At 54.0% G+C, this 19,998-nt stretch overlaps 3 protein-coding genes across 18 annotated transcripts in view; 2 read left to right on the top strand and 1 right to left on the bottom strand.

Annotated features, from left to right (window-relative positions):
- FUBP3 (far upstream element binding protein 3) overlaps positions 1-1,138 on the top strand; it is a 38,101-nt gene extending 36,963 nt beyond the window's left edge. For all 3 annotated transcript variants that reach the window (XM_079324410.1, XM_079324409.1, XM_079324408.1), the window contains one exon: positions 381-1,138. In XM_079324410.1, coding sequence (XP_079180536.1) covers positions 381-389 — 9 coding nt within the window. In that variant the 3' untranslated portion in view covers positions 390-1,138. The remainder of the gene's footprint in view (positions 1-380) is intronic.
- Positions 1-19,998, bottom strand: part of FNBP1 (formin binding protein 1) — a 385,839-nt gene that overhangs the window by 274,772 nt on the left and 91,069 nt on the right. The window lies entirely within an intron of this gene.
- On the top strand, positions 10,963-19,524 carry PRDM12 (PR/SET domain 12). The gene is made up of 5 exons (XM_079324005.1): positions 10,963-11,353; positions 12,146-12,336; positions 13,356-13,511; positions 17,032-17,143; positions 18,008-19,524. The coding sequence occupies exons 1-5, from the start codon at positions 11,140-11,142 to the stop codon at positions 18,388-18,390; spliced, it is 1,056 nt and encodes a 351-aa protein (XP_079180131.1). The 5' UTR covers positions 10,963-11,139; the 3' UTR covers positions 18,391-19,524.

Genomic DNA, 19,998 nt, shown 5'->3' with positions numbered 1-19,998 from the left:
CCTTGCTGTGGTCTGACACTCATGCCCAAAGCTCCACACTCAGCTCTGGCTGCAGGAGCAGAGGCTGCTGTGGCTGCTGGTCCCAGCAGCTGCTCTCCCTGCTGAGGTGGAGCCGGCGCTGCCGCGGGCGCTGCCCGACTGTGACCTGGCTGTGGTGACAAAAGAGCTGCTCTCCATCCCTGCCCAGTCTGGCCTGCCAGACTGAGAGCTCCTGTTTGGTGAGGGGCAGCCGAGCTCTGGGGCAGAGGGCTCTGCTGCAGCATCCTTTGAGCTCTGTTCTCACGGGGACAGACCTGTGGTGGGGGAGGAGAGCTCGGCTCTTTGATAATTTGCTGCTGCTCAGTAACTTTTCCTTTTTTCCCCTCTCTCTTTCTTTCCAGGAGCAGTAGAACAAGGTCCTCGTGGCAATTTTTTTCCCTTGGAATGGTTGTGGAAGAAAACCTTTTTGTAACAGAGGTTTCTAGATTTGCAACATTTTGATGAAGACTTTTCTGTTTGTGAAACACTAGCTGTAGGATAATCTATACTGAACTTTTCTAAGAATCAGGAACAATTAGTAATGTACTAAACGTATGGACATGCTGGTAATTTTGTTTCCAAATTTATATTAAAACAAACCTCCGGGATTCTTTTTGGAGAGAAGCCAGAGAATTTGCAGGCACCAAAACGTACCCCAGAGCTGTGACATTTCAACATGTGGGTTTTTTTGTGTGGTTGTTTTTTTTTTTTTTTTTCCGTTTAATTTTTGATCTTTTCTGTTGGAACAGAAAGAGTGGCTTGGAAGTCTTAGGTGGTATGTAACAAATCTTAAAAAGAAAAAAAAATTAAACAGTATTTAAATATTCTTAAATATGTAAATTCATTAAATGTTTTACTTCTAATTTCTTGTATCTTGGCTGTCTTTGATTTTATTGCATTTTTAAAAAACTGAGCTATGATATGTATTGTAATTAATGATATGATTTCTGTATTTGAAACAGTTACTGTTTGCAAGTTCGGGGGGGGGCATTTTGTAGGGTTTGTATAATTTCTAGAGTCTAAAGGGGTAATATAAAAACGTGTTAATTTTTTTAGCAATACATGTTTTCATGTTTCCATTGCTAGTTGCATTTATGTATCTAAGACCTCCAAGCTTGTTAAAAAAAAAAGAAAAAACAAAAAAAAAAAGAAAAGAAAAAAACTTCTTCTATGCTCTCAGAAATATAAATACTGTTATTTTTAATATTAAAATGAATCTGCTATTAGTACCTTTAACAAACACTGTGGAACATAAAACCATATAAAAGGTAGTAACTATTTTTTAATTCCAAGGTGTTTTCTGCTTTTTTGTTTCTTTTAAATATTTTCTTATCTAATATTTGTCAAATTACCTAGAGAAATAAATGAATCTAGTATTAACCACAGTATGCGCTAAATAATTTTGATTTAATAAAAGGGATAATATGATTTCTGATGTTTACTGTAGTGTTTCTTGTACAGATAACAGTGTATTTTTAAAGGAAAAACGGAATTGAAGCTATTTTTTCTTGCATTTTTAATTGCCCTGCGGGACATTCCGTTTTTAAATGTACTGAATTTACTGTTCTTGGGTTCTTTCCTTATTTTTCCTTATGCTTGAAATGTCTAACTATAAAGAACTGCAATTGGATAATGTTGAGCATGGTGTTTAAAAAAAAAAAAAGTGTTCTTTTTATTTGACTGACAGTTGCATTTTACACTCTATATAATAAAATTTCCACAAGGTGTCTTGTGGGTGAAGTATTTCCCGTCTGTTGGACTCTGTTGTTCCCTCTCTGCAGGTCCTGGGGAGTTTGGGGTGGTCACTGAGGGCAGTCAGAGTTAATTGTGGAGAAACCGTGTCACTGTCCCATCTCCTGGTGCTGTGACACTCGGGATTTTTGGAACTTTGTGACTGTTTGGGTGAGAAGGATCCCACAAGGGTTTGTGTTAACAACAGGAGGTTTCCTTTGCAGCCCTGTCAGGGTTTTAGTGCTGAGCAAGTGGCAGCCCCTGGTTTTAATGCTCTGGACTTGTTGCTGTTCCCCATTTTTGAGGCTGAATCGGTGCAGGATCCATCCCGGGGAGAGGGATGGGAGGGACGTGGCTCCAGCCATTATCAGCTGTTAAGGGCATCACTTGTGCCCAGCTCAAGTTTGGCAATAACTGTAGCCCCTTCAGGGATCCCTGTTTTTTAAAATGTGAGTTTTGAGCTGCTGCAGCCTCGGGCAGCTCCATGCCCTGCTCCCAGCAGCTTTGTGACGGGGGAAGGGAGGGAAGGATCCCATCTGCAGAGCCAGGCACGCTGAGAGCCGGAAGAAAAGGAGATGCAGCATCTCTAAATATACCTCCAGAGAATCAAGAGAGACATTGAAAGATGGGATAGTAAAAGCCACTTGGAAAGAGGGGAGAGGGGGGAAAAAATGGCTAGAGGAGGGCATAAAGGCTGCTGATGGGAATTGGGAGTGGGCATTACCGAGAAGACTTCCTTCTAATTCATCTTCCAAGCTCTGTGCCAAAACAGCATTTGGCATGGTTCACAGGGAGCAATTGTGTGATAATGAACCCTAAGGTGTCCCTTAATTGAAGACTGAGGATTACAGATTGTGCCAATAGTCGTAAATGGTGCAGGATTGTGGGAGGATGCATTTTCTTAAATGTATCTGTAAGTACAGATGAGTGAGTCTCCCCAGTGAAATGCCCATACTATAAATTATGGAAATATCTCTTTCTGATGCAACCTTTTATTGAGGGGGTGGGGCAGCAGCACAAGAAATAGTTTGCAAGCCTTTGAAATTTGGCCTGTCATTAAGATGGTGCCTGCAAAGCTGGGGTTTCATCAGCAGTCTGGTGTCCTGGAAGGATGGAGTGCTTGAAACGTTCCCAAGTTCACCAATTTGTTTTCCATTATTGCTGCCTGCTCTGCCACGGATGTGGAGCTGTTGTGAGTCCACGATGGGCTGGAGAGGGGCTGGGTTTGAGGCAGAGATGCCTCAGCACTTCATGAGGAGCTGGTGGCCTCTGGGCTCCTCCAAGCCCTCCCCAGCCCGGCTGCTTTGCTATCTCTGTCCATCCAGAGTTCAGGGACTGGTCTGATGGTCAGTCCCACAGGCACCTCCTCCTGTCCCCTGGCTCAGGTGTGGTGCAGCCCAGAAGTTGCTGTGGTGCCTTCAAAGCCAAGTCTTGGTGTCCAGGAAGAACCAAATCTGCTCAGCTCTGGGCAAATTTAACCCCCAGTAATGTGGATTAAGATGGCAAATGGGACACATTTGGGACTTTGGGGTCCACAAATGGTGATGGGGATGGTGCAGCCTTTTCCTCCTCCCTGGGAGCCAGATCCCAGCACAGAACCACACCAGGACAGGATCCTGAGGGGCAGTGAGGTGATCCCACGAGACCTTCAGTTTGGGGGAGGCTTGGCCTCCAGAGTGTGGAATTTGGGAAGAGCAGGACTGGGGTCAGTGGCCCTGGCAGGAGGTGCCCAGGCCCTGTTCCTTCCTACCTTTGACAAAAATGCTCCTTCCCTCAATCCCTTTCTTGGCTCAGGCACACAAAGGTTCTGCTCCCCCAGAATTAATCCATCTCACTCTACCCAGCAGCACAGCTTTGCTGGGTGTGTGTGGGTGTCTGAACTGTGTCCCCCAGGACCCCCAAGCTGGCAGTTCCCACCCCACTCTGCAGGCAAAGCCCAAATTCTGAGCAGACACTAATTCTGGTCTTTCTGCAATCCCTTTCTTATTAGCAGCCCTAAAAACCTTATCACTAAAGCATCTTACTGAGCCCAAATGACCCTGATGCTCTCCTGTGCTCGATATTCAGTGAGCCTGAACAGGAACAGCTCTTTTAGGAGTGGGAGACTTTGAGATAGTCTGAAATACTTTATTTAATTTTGCATCATTTGAGAACAAATAACATTTAGGCCATTGCAAGTTAGACTGAAATGACTGTTGAAAGAGACAAGATGTGGGACCTTTTCTCCCCCTTCTCCAAGTATTAAATATTTAATTGCATTAAAGGAATGCTGTATTTACAGTAATGGGCAGCATGGTCAGAGCAAGAGCTCCTGGTGTTTAACATGGAACTCCCCACAGGATGTGGATGTTCACAAGGTCCCACCTGCACTGCTGCTTCTCCCCTGAACCCACCTGGTTCCTGCCACTCTCAGGGGGATTTTCAGGGCTGTTGGTGTTTGCAGGATGGTGGCACAGGGTGAGGAATTGGGATTTTGCAGTGTCAGTGCATCCTGTAAAGCAGCACGTGGGTGTTTACTCCGTGCAGGGAGCAGCTTATCCTTTATTTGGCCAAACCAATTTGGCTTTATTTGGTTTGGAGGTTTTCTCATTGTATTTGCTGTGGGTAGCAGCAGTGCAGGGTGCCCATGGCAGGCAGTGTTTCTCTGCTCTCATAAGGCTGGAAAAGACACAAAATAAACTTTCCAGAATTTTAATGGTGCAAATGAGCAGAAATTGGTGTTATGTGACGTGAAGATGAGCTGAAAGAGCCAAAGCTCCTGGGTCTGTGGCAGGAGGGGCTGAGGGCAGTGGGAGGGCAGCGAGCAGCGAGTCCCATCCGTGTCTGGGCAGCTCCTCAGAGGGTGCTGGGGATGGAGAGAGACGGCAGAGGATAAAGGATTTGGGGCAGTGGGTGCCCAGATCTGCTCTGCCACATCCCTCCGGGCCTGGGGCACCACGTTCAAGGCAGGTGACCCAAAGGAGCATCTCTGGGGGCAATGCGGGGCAGGTGCCAACACCCCCCAGATTATCTTCTCACCCTTCCCCTTATCATTTGAGGAAATCCTATTTCAAGGCCGCTCTAATGAAGCCTCTGATCTTGGCAGAGCCCGGTTTGCTCCCCGTTAATCCCGGCCGGGCCGGGGTGCAGGTGCCGCGGTGCCGGGGATTAGATGCTCCCTGCCCTTTGTGGAGCCGTCACTCAGCGCAGCCTCCTCGCCCGGACCGTGCGCCAGGGAATATTTAAACTTTGCTGCCCTGAGTGGTTACACGGGGAGGCTGGAGCTGCTGCTCTGTTTGTTTGGGGGGAAATTGGGCTGGTGAAGGGCAGGAGCTGCCAGAGGAGTCCTCAGCCCCACCCGGTGTCACCTGCCTGCCGGGCAGCCCTGTCCCTGTCACCCCTCCCCGTCCCTGTCACCCCTCCCCGTCCCTGTCACCCAGCCTTGTCCGTGTCACCCATCCCCGTCCCTGTCACCCAGCCCCGTCCCTGTTACCGAGCCTTGTCCGTGTCACCCATCCCCGTCCCTGTCACCCAGCCCCGTCCCTGTCACCGAGCCCCGTCCCTGTCACCCAGCGCAGGTCACAGCTGGATTGGAGCTGGTGCTGCAGGAGGGATGGGATGTGGGACAGACACCGGCGAGATGCGACTGTCCCATCCCCAGATCACTGCTAAGAGGGAGGAAAAGGCGCAGAAATTTTCCTGACTTCGCAATCCACATCCCCGCTCTGTCCCTCAGGCCACTCCGTGCCACCGAGCCCCGCTGGTGGCCGAGGAGTCGCCACCACCGCGTTCCCTTCCCACGCCGCCTGAGCTCGGACGCAGCTGAAGGTGATTTTCTTCCTCTTGCTCTTGCATGCCGTGACACCCTCGCCGAAACAATCGTGGAAATAATACTTAAAATAAAGGAGGGGAGGAAAGAAAGGCAAGGAAGCGAGCGAAAGCGGAGAGCACTCAGCATCTTTGCTCGGCTCCGCGGCCTCCCGCAGAGTGAAATGGAGGCAAATAATGCCCTAAAGCTCCTTCCCCGAGCAGCGCAATCAGCCCGCGGCTCCGAGGGGCTGCCGTACCCTGTGCCGGAGCTTTTGCGGCTTCACAGCCCCGAACCCTCCGTGTCCGGAGCCGCTGGGCACGGGCAGCAGGGCCCGGGAGCGCCCGAGCCTCCCCCGTGCCCCCAGCCCTTCGGAGGGCAGCAGGGACAGGCTGGCAGGGCCCGGTTTGCAGGGAGACAAGCGGCCGGGCTGTCATCCGTGCAGTTCCACCCGTGGATGTGGCACCCTGGGGACGGTCACTCTTTTTACCTCTCTTTTTACCTCTCTTTTCACAGCGCATCCTCCTCCCCGCGCACCTGCGTGTGCCGTGTGCTGGCACTGGGATGGGGGATGCCGGGGGCTGCTCTGAAGCAAGGGGTGCACTCATGGGGACCCCTCCTCGGTGTCCCGGCCCAGCCACGGCCCCTCTGGCTGGAACTCCCCGAGTGATGGTTCAGGGGGGCTGCGTGGGGTGGGCGAAGGCGCAGGTGGGAAGTCCCACCCTACAGAGGGAACGTGCGGAGGATCCAGCGGCCCCCTCAGCCCAGGCTCGCCCTGGGCATCGCCTTCTCCTCCCGCACCCCCTGCTCGGCCGGCGGGAGCGTTCCCGGGCTCAGGTAACATTTGGGCACATTCCCATAACCGAGTGTCACCAACTGCTGCGGCGCCAGGGCCGCAGCCCCTCTCCAGTGCTGCTGTTTGCTTTGCAGCCTCCTTAGCCCCCATTGAGGCTTTTCAGCTCCAGCCCCTTCAGGGGGTTTAAGTAGGTAAAACCTGAGGAAGAGGCTATTTTCCTCCCTCCCTTTTGAGCCCTGCCTTGTGCCCAAAAGGCCCCCTTGTTTCACGCGTGCCAGTCACCTGGCTGGGCCCCCAGCCCCTTTCTCTCCCAGCCTCCCTTTTCTTTCTCCTTTCTCTCTTTTGACTTTTCCAGGAGCCCTCGCTCTCCAAACGAGCTTCAGATTGGATCCAGATTGAGGTCCCTTTGTCTTTCAAGGGTTGTACTAAGCTAATTAAATGTGATCCCAACAAATAAACGCAGATCTCCCCATTACATTCAGGCCTGCCTTTCAGGCAGCACCGGGCGGCCCCTCGCCCCCGCCCGCTCTGCGCAGGGTCCCCCTCATTGAGTCCTGGCCATTGAAAGCACTGCCAGGATTTCTTTTGTGCCGGGGGTCTCCGAGCCCTTTTTCCATCAGAAAAGACCCCCAAACAGCAGCTCGGCCTTTGTGAGTTTGCAAGCAAACGCCAAAGAAAAGCCCCCTGAATGCTTTAATAAATGACACATTTAGCAACTTCGGAGGCGCCTGGCTCCTGCGGCAGCCGCAGGGGTGCGATGATCCCTCCTGCCCCGGCTCCCCCGGCTCCCGCAGGGGTGCGATGATCCCTCCTGCCCCCCTTTCCCTCCGGCTCCCGGGGCATTTGCAGCCGGTGGAGGCGCAGAGGCTGCGGCCGGAGCAGCTGACCGCCTCTGCTCCCGGCCCGGCTCTCCGCCCTCCGTCCCCCTTTCCCGGAGCTCGGGGGGCGCTCGGAGCAGGTGATGGGGTCGGCAGAGCTGCCCTGCGCCGGCACCGGGCACCGGGACACGGGGACACCGGGCAGCGGGTACCGGAGCACAGGGCAGAGGGCACCGGGCAGGGTGCCGAGGGGCAGCCGGGGCCAGGGGCTTCTGAACTCAGACCCCGTGGTCCCTTCGCCTCATATTAGCGCCGGCAAATCCAAAATCGTTTTTAATGACACATACCACCCCCACCCCACCCCGGATCGGGGGCTGCGCTGGACTTTTCTCAGCTCAACTAATATCTTTTTAATGACTTTGGGAGGGGGCAGAGCCCGGCTCTGCCCTAGAGCCTGGATTGCTCCAAACAGATGTTGGGGCAGAGGGAGGGGGATGCTCTTCCCTGCCAGGGACTTTCTTCTAAAGTTCAAACGAGAGGGGAGCTTTCAATCACCGCTAAAAATGTATTTCTCCCCATTGAACAATGGGCTCCTTTCTGCGCCCGAGGGGACTCGACTGCGATCGCGTTTCTGCTGCCGGAGAGGAGAAACCTCCGGTTTTAGGGCAAGAAAAACTCGGCTTCGAAAAGGACTCTTCTCCGCGCCGGTTATTTTCGTAGCTCTGCATCCCTCCTGCGTTCACCTTCCACGGAAAAATAAATTTTAAAAAATACAAAATTGTACTAACGAAGCACTAATCCTCCCTGGGCGCTGCAGCCCTTCCCCGCCGCACAGGAGCCGCGCAGATCTTTGCAGTGAAGCCGGGCAGCGAATGCGGGGCTTGAGGAGAGAATCGCGGCTGCACCGGCCCGGGGCAGCGGCCGCGCCTTCCCCGCATCCCGGCTCCATCCCCGGCGGCCCCACAAGAGTTAAATTTTAAAGCAAATCAAATTCCCATTGGCCACTGTATATTATCTCAGCAGTCTTCATTTGATACCTCTTTAATACAGAAAGGAGCTTTTCAAACCCCTTTTCTCTCTTTTCTCCCCGCCACTCTTTAAGAGCAATAAATGTTCAACTGCAATAACTATAAATCAATCTCCGCTCTGTTCAAATCCTATTCATGCGAAGGGCTGGAAGAGGGGAGAGAGCTCCCCCCTCCCCCCCGCCCCCCAAAAAGCAGCTGCTGGGCTCTAATCTCCTTTCTTGCACTGTCATTCACCCTCATTTTTCCTCCATCACCCCATCCCTGCAATCTTTTCTTGTTTTGCTTTTCTTTTCTCTCTTTGCTGCATTATGATCCCATGTCTCCCCTCATCAGACCCCAACCTTGTCCAGATCCTGACCATCCCCTTGTAGGCTGTGAAAGAAAAGAAGAGTCCATGGATGTCAAATTGGTCTCAAAAAGACCATGAAAGATTGATTTGCTCCACTTTTCTTCTGCCTGACATTATTTCTGAGGGTCCTGAATGGGAAACCAGAAAGTCTGGGACTGGAATAAAGATGTTCTCTCTGTAAGGGGGAGACGGGGGGGAAAAATGCCCATTTACTCCTGGCCCATCAACCCTGCAAAACAGAGCAAAAGAAAAGAGGACTGTGGCTATTCAGAGTCAGACCAATATGTACACCTCCCAACAATATGCCAATATACTGAGGGCTTCTCTATTAACACCCATGAATATTAAAGTGCTCACTAAACGCTCAGAAGGAACTTTGGGAATATACACATGAAAATACAAGCAGCATTGTGCGGGGCTCAGAACAATGGGGCGGCGATAATGGCCCTTCTCTATTAACAGCCATGAATATTAAACTTGTTTCCTCTTAAATGTTAAAAAGGAGGGATAGCTGCGATATTAAAAAAGAGAAATGAGTAGGGGATGGTGGGGGGCGGGGGGGGGAACGCACAGCAAAGCACCTTCCTAGGATCGGGAAGAAGCTTTGGGAAACAGCTGGGGATATTTAAAGCCACGCAGAAAATTGAAGAATTTTTTTTTCCACCTTCTTCTATCACTCCCTCCCGCACCGCCGAGCCCCCGCAGCCGGGAGCGGGGTTCAGCGCAGCCCGCACCGGAGCCGCAGGGGGTTCAAGAGCATCTATTATATTTTTGTCCCGGGATAACTTGGAGGCTGAAGGATTTTCCTGGGGAAAGGGGGAAAAAATAAAAAAGCAATCCGATGGCTGGCTTGCATCGGCGGCTGGAGGGAGCCGGTGTTGGGAACCTTTCCACCTGATGCGTTATGTTTAGCAAGGCTGAAATATTCTGACGGCTTCTCTGCTCTAGCCAAAGTCCAGAAAAACAAAATAAATTTAATTTTTACGCTTATTAAACCCCAAACCAATCCCTGGCAGGTTGTTAACCTCCCCTTTCCAGGACAGCGCTGCCTCTCGCCGGGCGAAAATCCGAAAGTAAGCGCAGGTTTGGGTGGGTTCCTGACATCTGCGTTGCTTCTTGATTGGATTAATAGAAATAATTGCACATGGGTTTCAGCATCATTTCACCCAGGACAGAAGACACAGCACAGCTTCACCCTATGAGACACCACCCAGGGACAGGCTGGGGGTTTGGGATGTGCTTGGCTGCTCCGGGCACGGCGAGAGCCGGCGGGGCTCCCCGGGACTGCGGGCTGCGGGAACCGGCCTTTGAGCGCCTGAGGATCTTGGGGCCCAGCCTTCTTCCCGCAGCCCTTTGCAGCCCCTCGTCCCCATGAAAATCAAAAGAACAAGGCTAAGGAGAGGGCTCTAAGCTCCGACACAGCAGGACTGGGTTTAAATCCGGGAAAGATTAACCCTTTGCTGCGCCGGCAAAGCTCGGGCCCGGAGGGGAGCGCTGGGTTTGGGGGCACCGCTCCGATGGCACCTTGCTGGGGAGCAGAGGTGGCTGCGGAGCTGCTGGGCTCGGCAGGGCGGGGATGGGCGCCGTGGCTGCCGGGGAAATGCCTTCGAGTGCGGGGACGGGGCCGATGCGGCGGCAGAGCCCGGAGATGCTGCAGCCTCCCCGGGTCGGGGTCCGGCCCTGGGGGGACACGGCAGGGAGTGGTTACCATAGCAGGGAGACGGGGGATCCCGATCCACACCTGGCACAATTCCCACGGGGATGCGGGGTTGGGGATCGGCCGGGCTGGTGCGGCAGTCGGGTGAGCCCTGCCTCGGGGTCAAGCGGGGACCGGCCCCGGGAGCGCGTCCCACCCATCCCGTGCTTGGGGACCCTCTCCCGGCGTTTGGGGGAGCAGCGCCGGAGCTGCCGGGGAAGCTGGGGATGCGGGGGACAGCGGGGAGCAGAGTACGGTCGGAGCCAGCTGCGGGAGCTCAGCTCGTTCCCCCGGGGCTGCGAGGGCCAAACGCCACGAGCACCGGGAGCTGTCGGGCTCGGGGCCGCCGATTTCGTTGTGATGCTCAATGGCCCCAAAACGCAGAGTTTCAGTCCCAAAACGAGCGCAGGGGCCCGATGGGGAGCGGGACCATGTCCGAGGTGCGGGCCGTCCGTGGGACACCGGCGGGGACATTTCTGCTCTTTTGGCTGCTGTTGTGCCGTGCCCCGGGGACAGGTGCCCGCGTTTGGGTTTGCCCGGGCCGGAAGGTGCGGGGGGCCGAGCGAGCGCGTGTGTGTATCCGTGTGTGTGTATGTGTGTGTGTGCATCCTGTGTGTGTGTTTGTGTGTGTGTGTGTGTGTGTGTGTGCTCGCCGTGTCCCTCCCTCCCTCCAGCCACCCCACCCCCGGGAGGGGAGGGAAGGAGGAGATGGGAGGGGGGGGCTCCGACGGCTCGCCTCGCTCCGGCAGCCCCAGTCTCTCCGCCAACGTCAGGGAGGTCATTAATAACCAATTAGGAGGGTCAATGAAGCTCATATATAGCCGGGCGGGAGCCGCCGAGCCGAACGGAGCCCAGCCCGCCGCCCGCCGCCCGCCGCGCCCGGCCCCGTCGCGCTCGGCCCCGCCGCCTCGCCCCCATGATGGGCTCGGTGCTGCCCGCCGAGGCCCTGGTCCTCAAGCCTGGCCTGAAGCCGCAGGGGCTCTCGCTGGCCGAGGTGATCACCTCCGACATCCTGCACAGCTTCCTCTACGGCCGCTGGAGAAACGTCCTGGGCGAGCAGCTCTTCGAGGAGAAGAGCAGCCCCAAGACCGCCTTCACGGCCGAAGTCCTGGCTCAGTCCTTCTCCGGAGGTGAGTGACCCCCCCGGACCGGCCCCGATGCCCCCGGTTTCCCCCATCGGCCCCGGGCCGGCTCCCGGTGCCCGGCGGCGGGATGCGGTCCCGGCGCCCCGCTCTCCGCAGGCGTGGGACTGGGGAAAAAAGGGCTTTAAATTCATTTGGTTAACTTGGGCTTGACCTGAGAAAGTTCCCACTTAAACCGCGGGCTGGGGGGGCCGGGGCCGTCCCGCATTCAGCCGCCCGGGACAATATCTTTTCTCTCGCCCCGGCATCGCCGGGGCGTCCCAGCTCCCTTTTCCCCCTCTCGGATTTCTGTTCCTCTCTTAATTTACCATGAAGGCTAATTCCATTTCCATTCACGATATGTCAACCATCTCATCTCCCCATTTTGTAAGAGGAATTCCTGGGCCCTTTTAAACAAGCCCTCGCGCCATTCAGGCACAATGTACCGCTACAGCATTCCTAAAGGACTAATGAATTTAGAATTAGCAATTTCTTTCTAGTTGAGTTTAATGAATGCAGATCACTTTAACAGCATGACAAATTGCTGGATGGGCCGAAATAGACACCATTTAACCTCCTTTCCCAGCCCCGCTCCCTCGCCCAGCCCGGGATGCTTTTCCCAGGTACCTCCTCAATGCCCCGGGGGAACCTTGTACCGCTTTGTGGGAGCCCGGTTGGGCGTTTAAAAGGCTCAGCCCCGGGGTCTGGGCTGGGGCCGGGGTTGGGCGGGGTCCCCGCCGCCCCCGATCTCCCCCCTCTCCCCCGCTCCTGTCCCTTTCTGAGCCATCTCCCCCCTCGCAGAGGTGCAGAAGCTCTCCAGCCTGGTGCTGCCGTCGGAAGTGATAATCGCACAGAGCTCCATTCCCGGGGAAGGGCTCGGCATCTTCTCCAAGACTTGGATCAAGGCTGGCACCGAGATGGGGCCGTTCACGGGCAGGGTCATCTCCCCCGAACATGTGGACCTGTGCAAGAACAACAACCTCATGTGGGAGGTAACGACACCCCTGAACCCCGAACCCGGACTGGTCGGGGGAGGAGCAGGGACGGGGTGCCGGGGCTCTGTCCCGTGCTTGGGCACCATCCTTGTGCCTCAGTTTCCCCATTCATGCAAATATCTGGGCAGGTGGGTTTAGGAACCCCTTGCAAGAGAAAGATGAGGTTTCCTCAGCCCTCGGGGTGTAGCCAGAATACAGAGGAGCCCCGAAATACTGTTGCTCGTGTCCCGTGCAGCCGGATCACACCCTGCCCTGCCCAGGGCAGTGGGGAACACCCGACTGGTTGCTGCCTGCACTGGCCACCGTGGACAAAACCAGCTCTGCCCTGTCCCCTGCTCCCTGCTTTGCCCCAGCCCTGGTGAGGCTAATCCTGAATGAATTTGGTGGGGATCTGAGATGCCAGGACATTGTGCACTAATGCCACCTTTCCCAAGCCAATAGAGAGGGGTTTTCTATTTTTCTATTTGCTTGGCTCAGACTTGCACTTTTTAATTATTGTTAATTATTATTATAATCTTATGCCTGGCAGAAACTTGCCTCATCTTTCCTGGCACCCTGCCAAGCATCTTCCCAGGCCTGGCATGCACCTTCCCCCTCCACCCAGGAATTCTCCCACTCCCACGACAGCTGCAGGATGCTGAACAGCCTCTTCCTCTGGGGCTGAGCTGCTGGTGGGGCTTTGATGAGCAGGGACATTGAGAAAGGGAGCTGGGTTATCCAGGGAGATAGGGGCTGGCAGGACCAGCCACGCCAGTGAGAGCAGGGCACATTTTTCAGTCCAGCACCACGAGCAGGAAGGGTTCGAGCAGGAAGGGTTCGAGCAGGAAGGGTCTGGCATCTCCCGGCTGCTGTCAGGATCTCAGCCCCGAGGCTGTGTGGCTTTGAGCTTGTCGGGATCTCAGCCCCGAGGCTGTGTGGCTTTGAGCTTGTCCCTGTGCTTTATCCCAGAGGCAGGAGGTGGAGGGGCTGATCCCACTGTGAGCAGCATTGTTACCAAGTGCTCTCTCCCCTCGCAGGTCTTTAACGAGGACGGCACAGTGCGGTACTTCATCGACGCCAGCCAGGAGGATCACCGCAGCTGGATGACCTACATCAAATGTGCACGGAACGAGCAGGAGCAGAACCTCGAGGTGGTCCAGATCGGGAACAGCATCTTCTACAAGGCCATTGAGGTAAATAGGGCTGAAAGGCAATCGGGCACCTGCAATAGAGGAGCAGAGTGGTGGGATCCCCCATCCTACAGACTCTCCCGTCCTTGTTCTTGGTGGGGTGTCTGTAGAACGACACGGCAGCTTTTCCATCCTTGGCACTCAGATCCACCAGCAGAGATAGAAACCACAGGGAAGGGTCATTGTATGAGCTTCAGGGAGTAGTAAAGGTCCCTTTCTCCTCTCTGTCCCCTTTCTGTGGGCTCATGGAGTGATGTGTGTTGAATAGCAGGAGAGTAGATCCTTGTTTGGGGTGTAAAACATGTAAAGAGCTGCAATTCTGGCCCAGATGGGGCTTTGGGCAAGGACACAGCTTGGATGCTCTTTTGAAAAAATGAGATTTTGTGCGAACCTGCTCTTTTATAGCAGGGTAAAGTTTTGGGTGCTCTGTGAATGCAGGTGCTGAGTGCACACTGTGCCTCACTCTGCACTGCTTTGCCTGGGCATCACCCTCTGGCTGTGCAGGGAGCAGGGAGCCAGGAATGGGCAGGGAGTGGTGCTGGGGCAGCTGTGCCTTGGGCTTTACACTGCAGGGAAGGGGCTCTTGCTGCCCCTCATCCCCGTGCTCCTGTGAGAAGTGCTGGTCTGTGCTGGTGTGGCACAGCAGCAGGGTCCCAGGAGTGGCACAGGCTGCACTGCAGTGGGGTGGTGGCTGAAGGGTGCCCACAGCTCCCTACAGGACACCCTGGAAAGGAGGTGGGTGTTGGCTCCCTGACATTATTGATGACATGTGCATACAAATCACAGTTCCAGAGCAGGGTGGTGGTGGGGACACTCATGGGCAGTGTCCCCATAACCCAATGCTATTGCAGCTGGAGAAAGGTGGCAGCTTGGGGAGATGTCCCCGTGCAGCACTTTGGCTTAAAGAGTCACAACAGGGGACATGTCCCAATCCCAGATTGCCCCCTCCAGTACTGGGTCCAGAGTCTCACCTGATAAGTGTTTGCAGCTGGGAGAGGGTCTCAGTGGGAATGTCCACGAGTGCCTGCTGGTCCCACGGACATGGGCAGCTCTCTGGATCTCTCCAGGCTCCTGGCTCACAGAGGAGCACAGACACAAATGCTCCATGGCACAGGAGCACAGCCCAACCCTGAGCTGAGCAGCAGGGCTGGGTTAGGGATTGCTGCCGTGGGGTGGCAAAGGAGGATGGGTGGGCAGGAAGAGGATCAGATATTCTGTCGTGCTGCAGGAGAGTCCCGTGTGCCCCTGGGCTCTGCCTCCTTTCCCAAGAGCTCCAAGTACTTCCCTGCTGTTCTCATGCTGGACACCCCTCCACAGGTTTCAGGTGTTTCTAGTTTTAACATCTGATATTCCTGTGGACAGCTGTGCCTGTTGTGACAGCATCTTAAATGTTTTTAACTACTGTACCTAAATTATGCAAATAAGTAAAATAATTCCAGCTAGCTGTAGTGTAATTAGGAACACAGCTGTGGTTTTTGCACCTTGTGCAGGCACAGATGAGGGAGTGGGTGAGTGAATGTTTGGGTACAGCCATGATCCAGCTGTGGGCTTGTTTCTGGGGCTGAAGCAGTGAGCAGTGGGGCAGGATGACTTTAATTCCCTTGGCACAAGCAGTGAATTTGAGATGCTGAGAGCGCAGAACCCCAAGTGCTGTGTGGGAGAGGGTGGATATGAAGGGTCCCTACTGTCCCACTGCTCCCCAGGCTTGGCAGGGCACGCACACACCGACCCAAACCTGAGCCCTCCCTGCCCAGCACCACACGTGTCCATGTGTAGCTGTTGTCACCCTCCAGCCCTGTGGCTTCCCCACCTCCTGTTTCCCTGCACATCCTCCTGCCCATGCCTGCTGTGCCCCTGTGGCAGTGGATGGTGATCTGCCCAGTTCCTCTTGCTCTGCACCCACCTCTGCTGCACCAGGGCTCCAAAAGCATCTCTTTGGATGCCTTTCTTTTTACCTACATGCCAAAAAATCAGATTTATTTTGTGCTTTTTTTCCCTATGCACTTTGCCCATTCCTGGTCTTATTTGCTGATTTATTTTTCCTGTCTTCTTTCTCAGCAATACTAAGTTGCTGCTGGAAAATAAAGTGAGGGCAGAAAGTTTTGGCCTTTGATCTAAAGGCCACAAGATTCGTGGGGGGCAATTTGAATTTGTTTTGGGGTGTATGCACATGGGTGCTCATCTACTGCTGGGTGGCTGCAGCAGCTTCATCAGAATAAAACAGACATCTATGCAGATTGTTTTATCCTTTTAGCAATATTTTATTTGCTTGTATTAAAAATTACTAATTTTCTGTTAAGAGTAAATAATGCCAAGAAACAGTGTCATCAATTTGGGGATGCAAAAGGATTTCGGCTTCCTCTGCCTCCCAAATTCCTCTTCTGCAGCCCAGTGAGGTCCTTCTGCAGATGGACAACGACATGAAGTCAAATTCCTATTGATTTCAGATGCTTAAAATTCAACATATTTTCAGTGTTGAGGTGATTGAACTTAGAATCTGTGTTTTATGTGGATGATACTTTACTTGAATCTAACATGCTGAGTGAACAGAAAACCATCCTCCAAAACGCAGGATGCTCCTATTTCTAAACCAGGTTTTTAACAGTAGGGAGTGTTAGGGAAAATATACATTTTTTTTAATAAAGTGATGTTGTTATTAGTGTTGTTGGAACTGGTCTGAGAGGATCCATCTCCCCAGCCAGGGGAGCCTTGAGCAGCATTTCCCCAGCCGTGCAGGAGCAGGACAGGAACAGCAGGGACAGGAGAGGTGCCATGGCTTCAGGGAAATGGGAATGTGGATGATGCAAAACCCCTGCCCTGCTCCTGCAGCTGTCCTTGGGCTGTTGCAGGCACTGCAGCTTTTTTGGGGGATATAAGCAGCGTTTCTCACCTGAGCCACGGTCTCTGACAGCAGCTCTGAGCTCTCCTCTGCTGCTGAGCCCTTTGCTGGTGGAGCTGCATTTCCACCTTCAAAAACCGGCCCCACAAGGGGTGGGTGGGAGATGCTGCCTGTGCCCTGCAGCTGGACAGTGCTGGTGGCTCTGTCCAAAGACAAAATGCTCTGCTGGAGCCCTGAGCTGGGGCTCTGTGTTCCAGCTCCCTGCTTTGGTCTCTTGTCACTCGTTCTGGTTGTGGCTCCACCAATGGTTTATTTCTCCATGTCTCTGTTTTCCACTCTGTCCTGGTCTCCCTGCTGGGAGCTGGGACCTCTAGGTCCTGGACTCTGGAGACTCCAGATCTGTCCCTGTGCTCTGTAGCTGCAGATTTGCCCATAACCCCATTTGTGTCCCAGCTTGGGGGAGAGCCTGGAGTGAGTTTGGGGTGGTGCTGAGCTGTGCCATCACCTCCAGTGCTGCATCCTGGGCTGTTCTGTGCCTGCCTGTGGGTGTTGGGGACTGCTGCAGGTCCCAGGTGGCAGCAGGGTCTCACAGAAATGGGGCACAGCCAGGGCAGGTCTGAATTGAACAGCACATGAATGGATGTACATTGCTCCTCCCAACCCCTTCTTTATCCCTCTTTCTAGATGATTCCTCCAGACCAAGAGCTGCTGGTCTGGTATGGGAACTCCCACAACACCTTCCTGGGCATCCCAGGTGTGCCAGGGCTGGAAGAGGAACAGAAGAAGAACAAACATGGTAGGTAACATCAGAAAGAGACAAGGGTGCAACATCACTGCCTGTTCATCCTGTGCCCATCTCTGAGTCCATTGGGTGGGCACAAGGCAGGGACATCCCAGGGGTATGTGAGATATCCCAGATCTCTGTGGAGAAGCACAGGCACTGTGAAATAATCCCTAGAGTTTGAGCAGTAATTCAAGCTCAGTAATTCAGGGTGATGCCTCCAGAACAGTTTGCCCTCGGCTCTTGCTGGTGGGTGTCTGGTAGCCCAGCCAGGCAGGGAGGAGCCATGCAGGGTGTGAGTGCAAGGCAACCCCAACACTCCATGAAACACCAGGTGGATGCTTCTACATGCCCTCTCTGTATTTAAGGAATTTTTATCACTGACACAGGAGGCTTTTCTCTCCTAGAGCTTTTGCTCTCTGAGCAGAGGCACCCCGAGTTGCTGCTCTGTGGCACAGCAGGGATCAGGCTGTGTTTGCAGCCACTTCTTTGCTCCCTGACTCTGCTCCCCACTCTAAGAGAGCCATGTCTGAGCCCAGCACAGCAAGGGGAGAAGCTGGGATCTGGGCTGAACAGCAAGATTGGGGGTTCCTGAGAGTTCCTGCACCCACACCCTCCAGCTCTGCTGCAACCCAGGGAGGAGAAAATTGGTTTAGTGTCCATCTATAAGGGATTTATTCATCTCAGCTCAAATGTTCCCCTTACCTAAATCTGGTTGAGCCCACCCCAGCACTGTCTGCATCCCAAAATCCTAAGAGGCAGCCTGGATGCCAGCAGAGGGCACAGGGCCCTTCCCAGGGCACCCAGCACCGCAGGGATTCGGGGTGGGGTGAGCAGCTGTGCTGAGGGCAGTGCCTGACCATGTGCTGCGCTCCCCAGAGGATTTCCACGCGGTGGAGACGGGGGCCAGCACGACGGGCCGCATGCGCTGCGTCATCTGCCACCGCGGCTTCAACTCGCGCAGCAACCTGCGCTCCCACATGCGCATCCACACGCTGGACAAGCCCTTCGTGTGCCGCTTCTGCAACCGCCGCTTCAGCCAGTCCTCCACGCTCCGCAACCACGTGCGCTTGCACACGGGCGAGCGGCCCTACAAGTGCCAGGTTTGCCAAAGTGCCTATTCCCAGCTCGCGGGGCTGCGGGCGCACCAGAAAAGCGCTCGCCACCGGCCCCCCAACGCCTCCCTGCAGGCTCACTCGCCCGCCCTGCCCGTGCCCCATCCCGCCTCGCTGGCACATCACATCCCCACCATGGTGCTGTGAAGCCCCGCTGCAGCAGAGAGATCTGGGACAGCAGAGACTGGTGCTGAGACATGCCATGAACTGGGGGGGTGGCCCTTGGCTGAGCTGCTTTGTGTCTCGGAGGAGTGTTGGCTTGTTTTTGGGTGTTGCTGGTTGTGGGGGTTCACAGGAGGGGAGCCCCCAGCTCTGCAGCTGAGTTGTGGGGGGTCATCTCCAAAGAGATGTGGCACAGGGTGGGCTGGTGGCCTCTGGGGTTGGCAGGGGAGAAGGGGTGCAGTGGGATGTCCTGTGTGGGTTTGGCAGTGCACTGGGGGAAGACTGGGTGGGGGCAAAAGGCTGGGCCTGGATGAGTCATGCCTGGGTTTTACAGATTATTTGGTAAAAAGAAAAATTCCCCATATCCATCCTCCTCTGCTCTAGCAGACACTTGCCCTATTGAAAGGTTGGCACAGCCCAGTCATGTCTGTTTGCCCCTGGGAGTGGCTCCTTCCAAGGGACATCCTTCCCTCCTTGGGAGCCCCAGGTCAGTGAATATTTGCATTTCCCACACCTGAGCCCCCTCTGCCTGCCCTGCCCCAGCCCTGTACTGGGATTTGTCACTGCTCCAAGCGATCCGTGGGCAGAGGGGACAGGCCACGGGGACACTGTGCCAGCTGGGAATGCCATCCACACGCTGTGCCTGCTCCAGCCCTGGCAGCTCATCTCCCCATCCCTTTCCTGTGAAGGAACATTTTGGTTGGAACTGCTACTGCCCTCTGGGGACAGAGAAAACCTGTCCCCGGACCAGCTCTGTCCCCAAGGACAACTCTAAGCGCCCTCTGGAGTCCCCACACTGAGGAGGAGGGCTGTGTATCATAAATCCTAAAAGAAGGTATTCTAATATTAATTATAAGTCTAAGATGTATAAAGTTCTCACAAACCGTGTTTCACTTCCAGAAGAAAATAAAAACAAAAGAAAAAAAATCCTAAACAACTGTCACTTTAACTTTGTAAATATTTATGTAAACATTATTTACAAGACTTTGATATTATATATTATTTGATTGTATATGTACACAGTGTAAATACATTTGTACCTCTCTTGTATTCTAAATAAAAAGTACTTGGAACATTTATCATTTAGAAGAGGGATAACATGGAGAGCTTTATTTTATGTGTCAGGGGAAAGATGTGGGTATCAGGATGAGTGAAGATATTAACTAACACAACAATGTATGAGTGGGGAGATGTGGTGTCAGCTCTTGGACCAAGAAGTGATCTGGGAGGGGGAAAAACCCAGGTTTTGGCTAAAGAAGCCCTTTTTCAGTCTGGGGTGAGTGCTGGCTCACTCCGGAGCGGGTTGTATCTACTGATTCAGCCAGTCCCTATCCTTGTCACCTTGTACAGTCCCTCTTTAAAGCCACAGCTACTGATATCCTTTGATCCATCCCATGAATTAGTGCCCGCATTTTGGCTGTGACGGCATACAGGTGCAAACCCCGCTGGAAGGAAGCCACATATTTGCTGAGGGTCATCCCGAGCTGCTTTTGCCGTGGCGTTTCCTCCGCAGCTCTGAGAGCCGGACCGGTGCTTGAATGGATGAAACTTTTCCAGGGCCGGATCAGCTCCTGCGGGCACAGCTCGGCCGCG

This window comes from Erithacus rubecula (assembly GCF_903797595.1).
Source record: "Erithacus rubecula genome assembly, chromosome: 21".
Taxonomy (NCBI): domain Eukaryota; kingdom Metazoa; phylum Chordata; class Aves; order Passeriformes; family Muscicapidae; genus Erithacus; species Erithacus rubecula.
This window is presented reverse-complemented; position numbering and strand designations above follow the sequence as displayed.

Excerpts from the sequence above, each read along its gene's own strand:
- PRDM12 (XM_079324005.1), top strand. The coding sequence starts at position 11,140 with ATGATGGGCTCGGTGCTGCCCGCCGAGGCCCTGGTCCTCAAGCCTGGC. Across the intron at positions 12,337-13,355 it reads ACAACAACCTCATGTGGGAG|GTCTTTAACGAGGACGGCAC; the intron begins GTAACGACACCC and ends CTCCCCTCGCAG. Across the intron at positions 13,512-17,031 it reads TCTTCTACAAGGCCATTGAG|ATGATTCCTCCAGACCAAGA; the intron begins GTAAATAGGGCT and ends CCCTCTTTCTAG.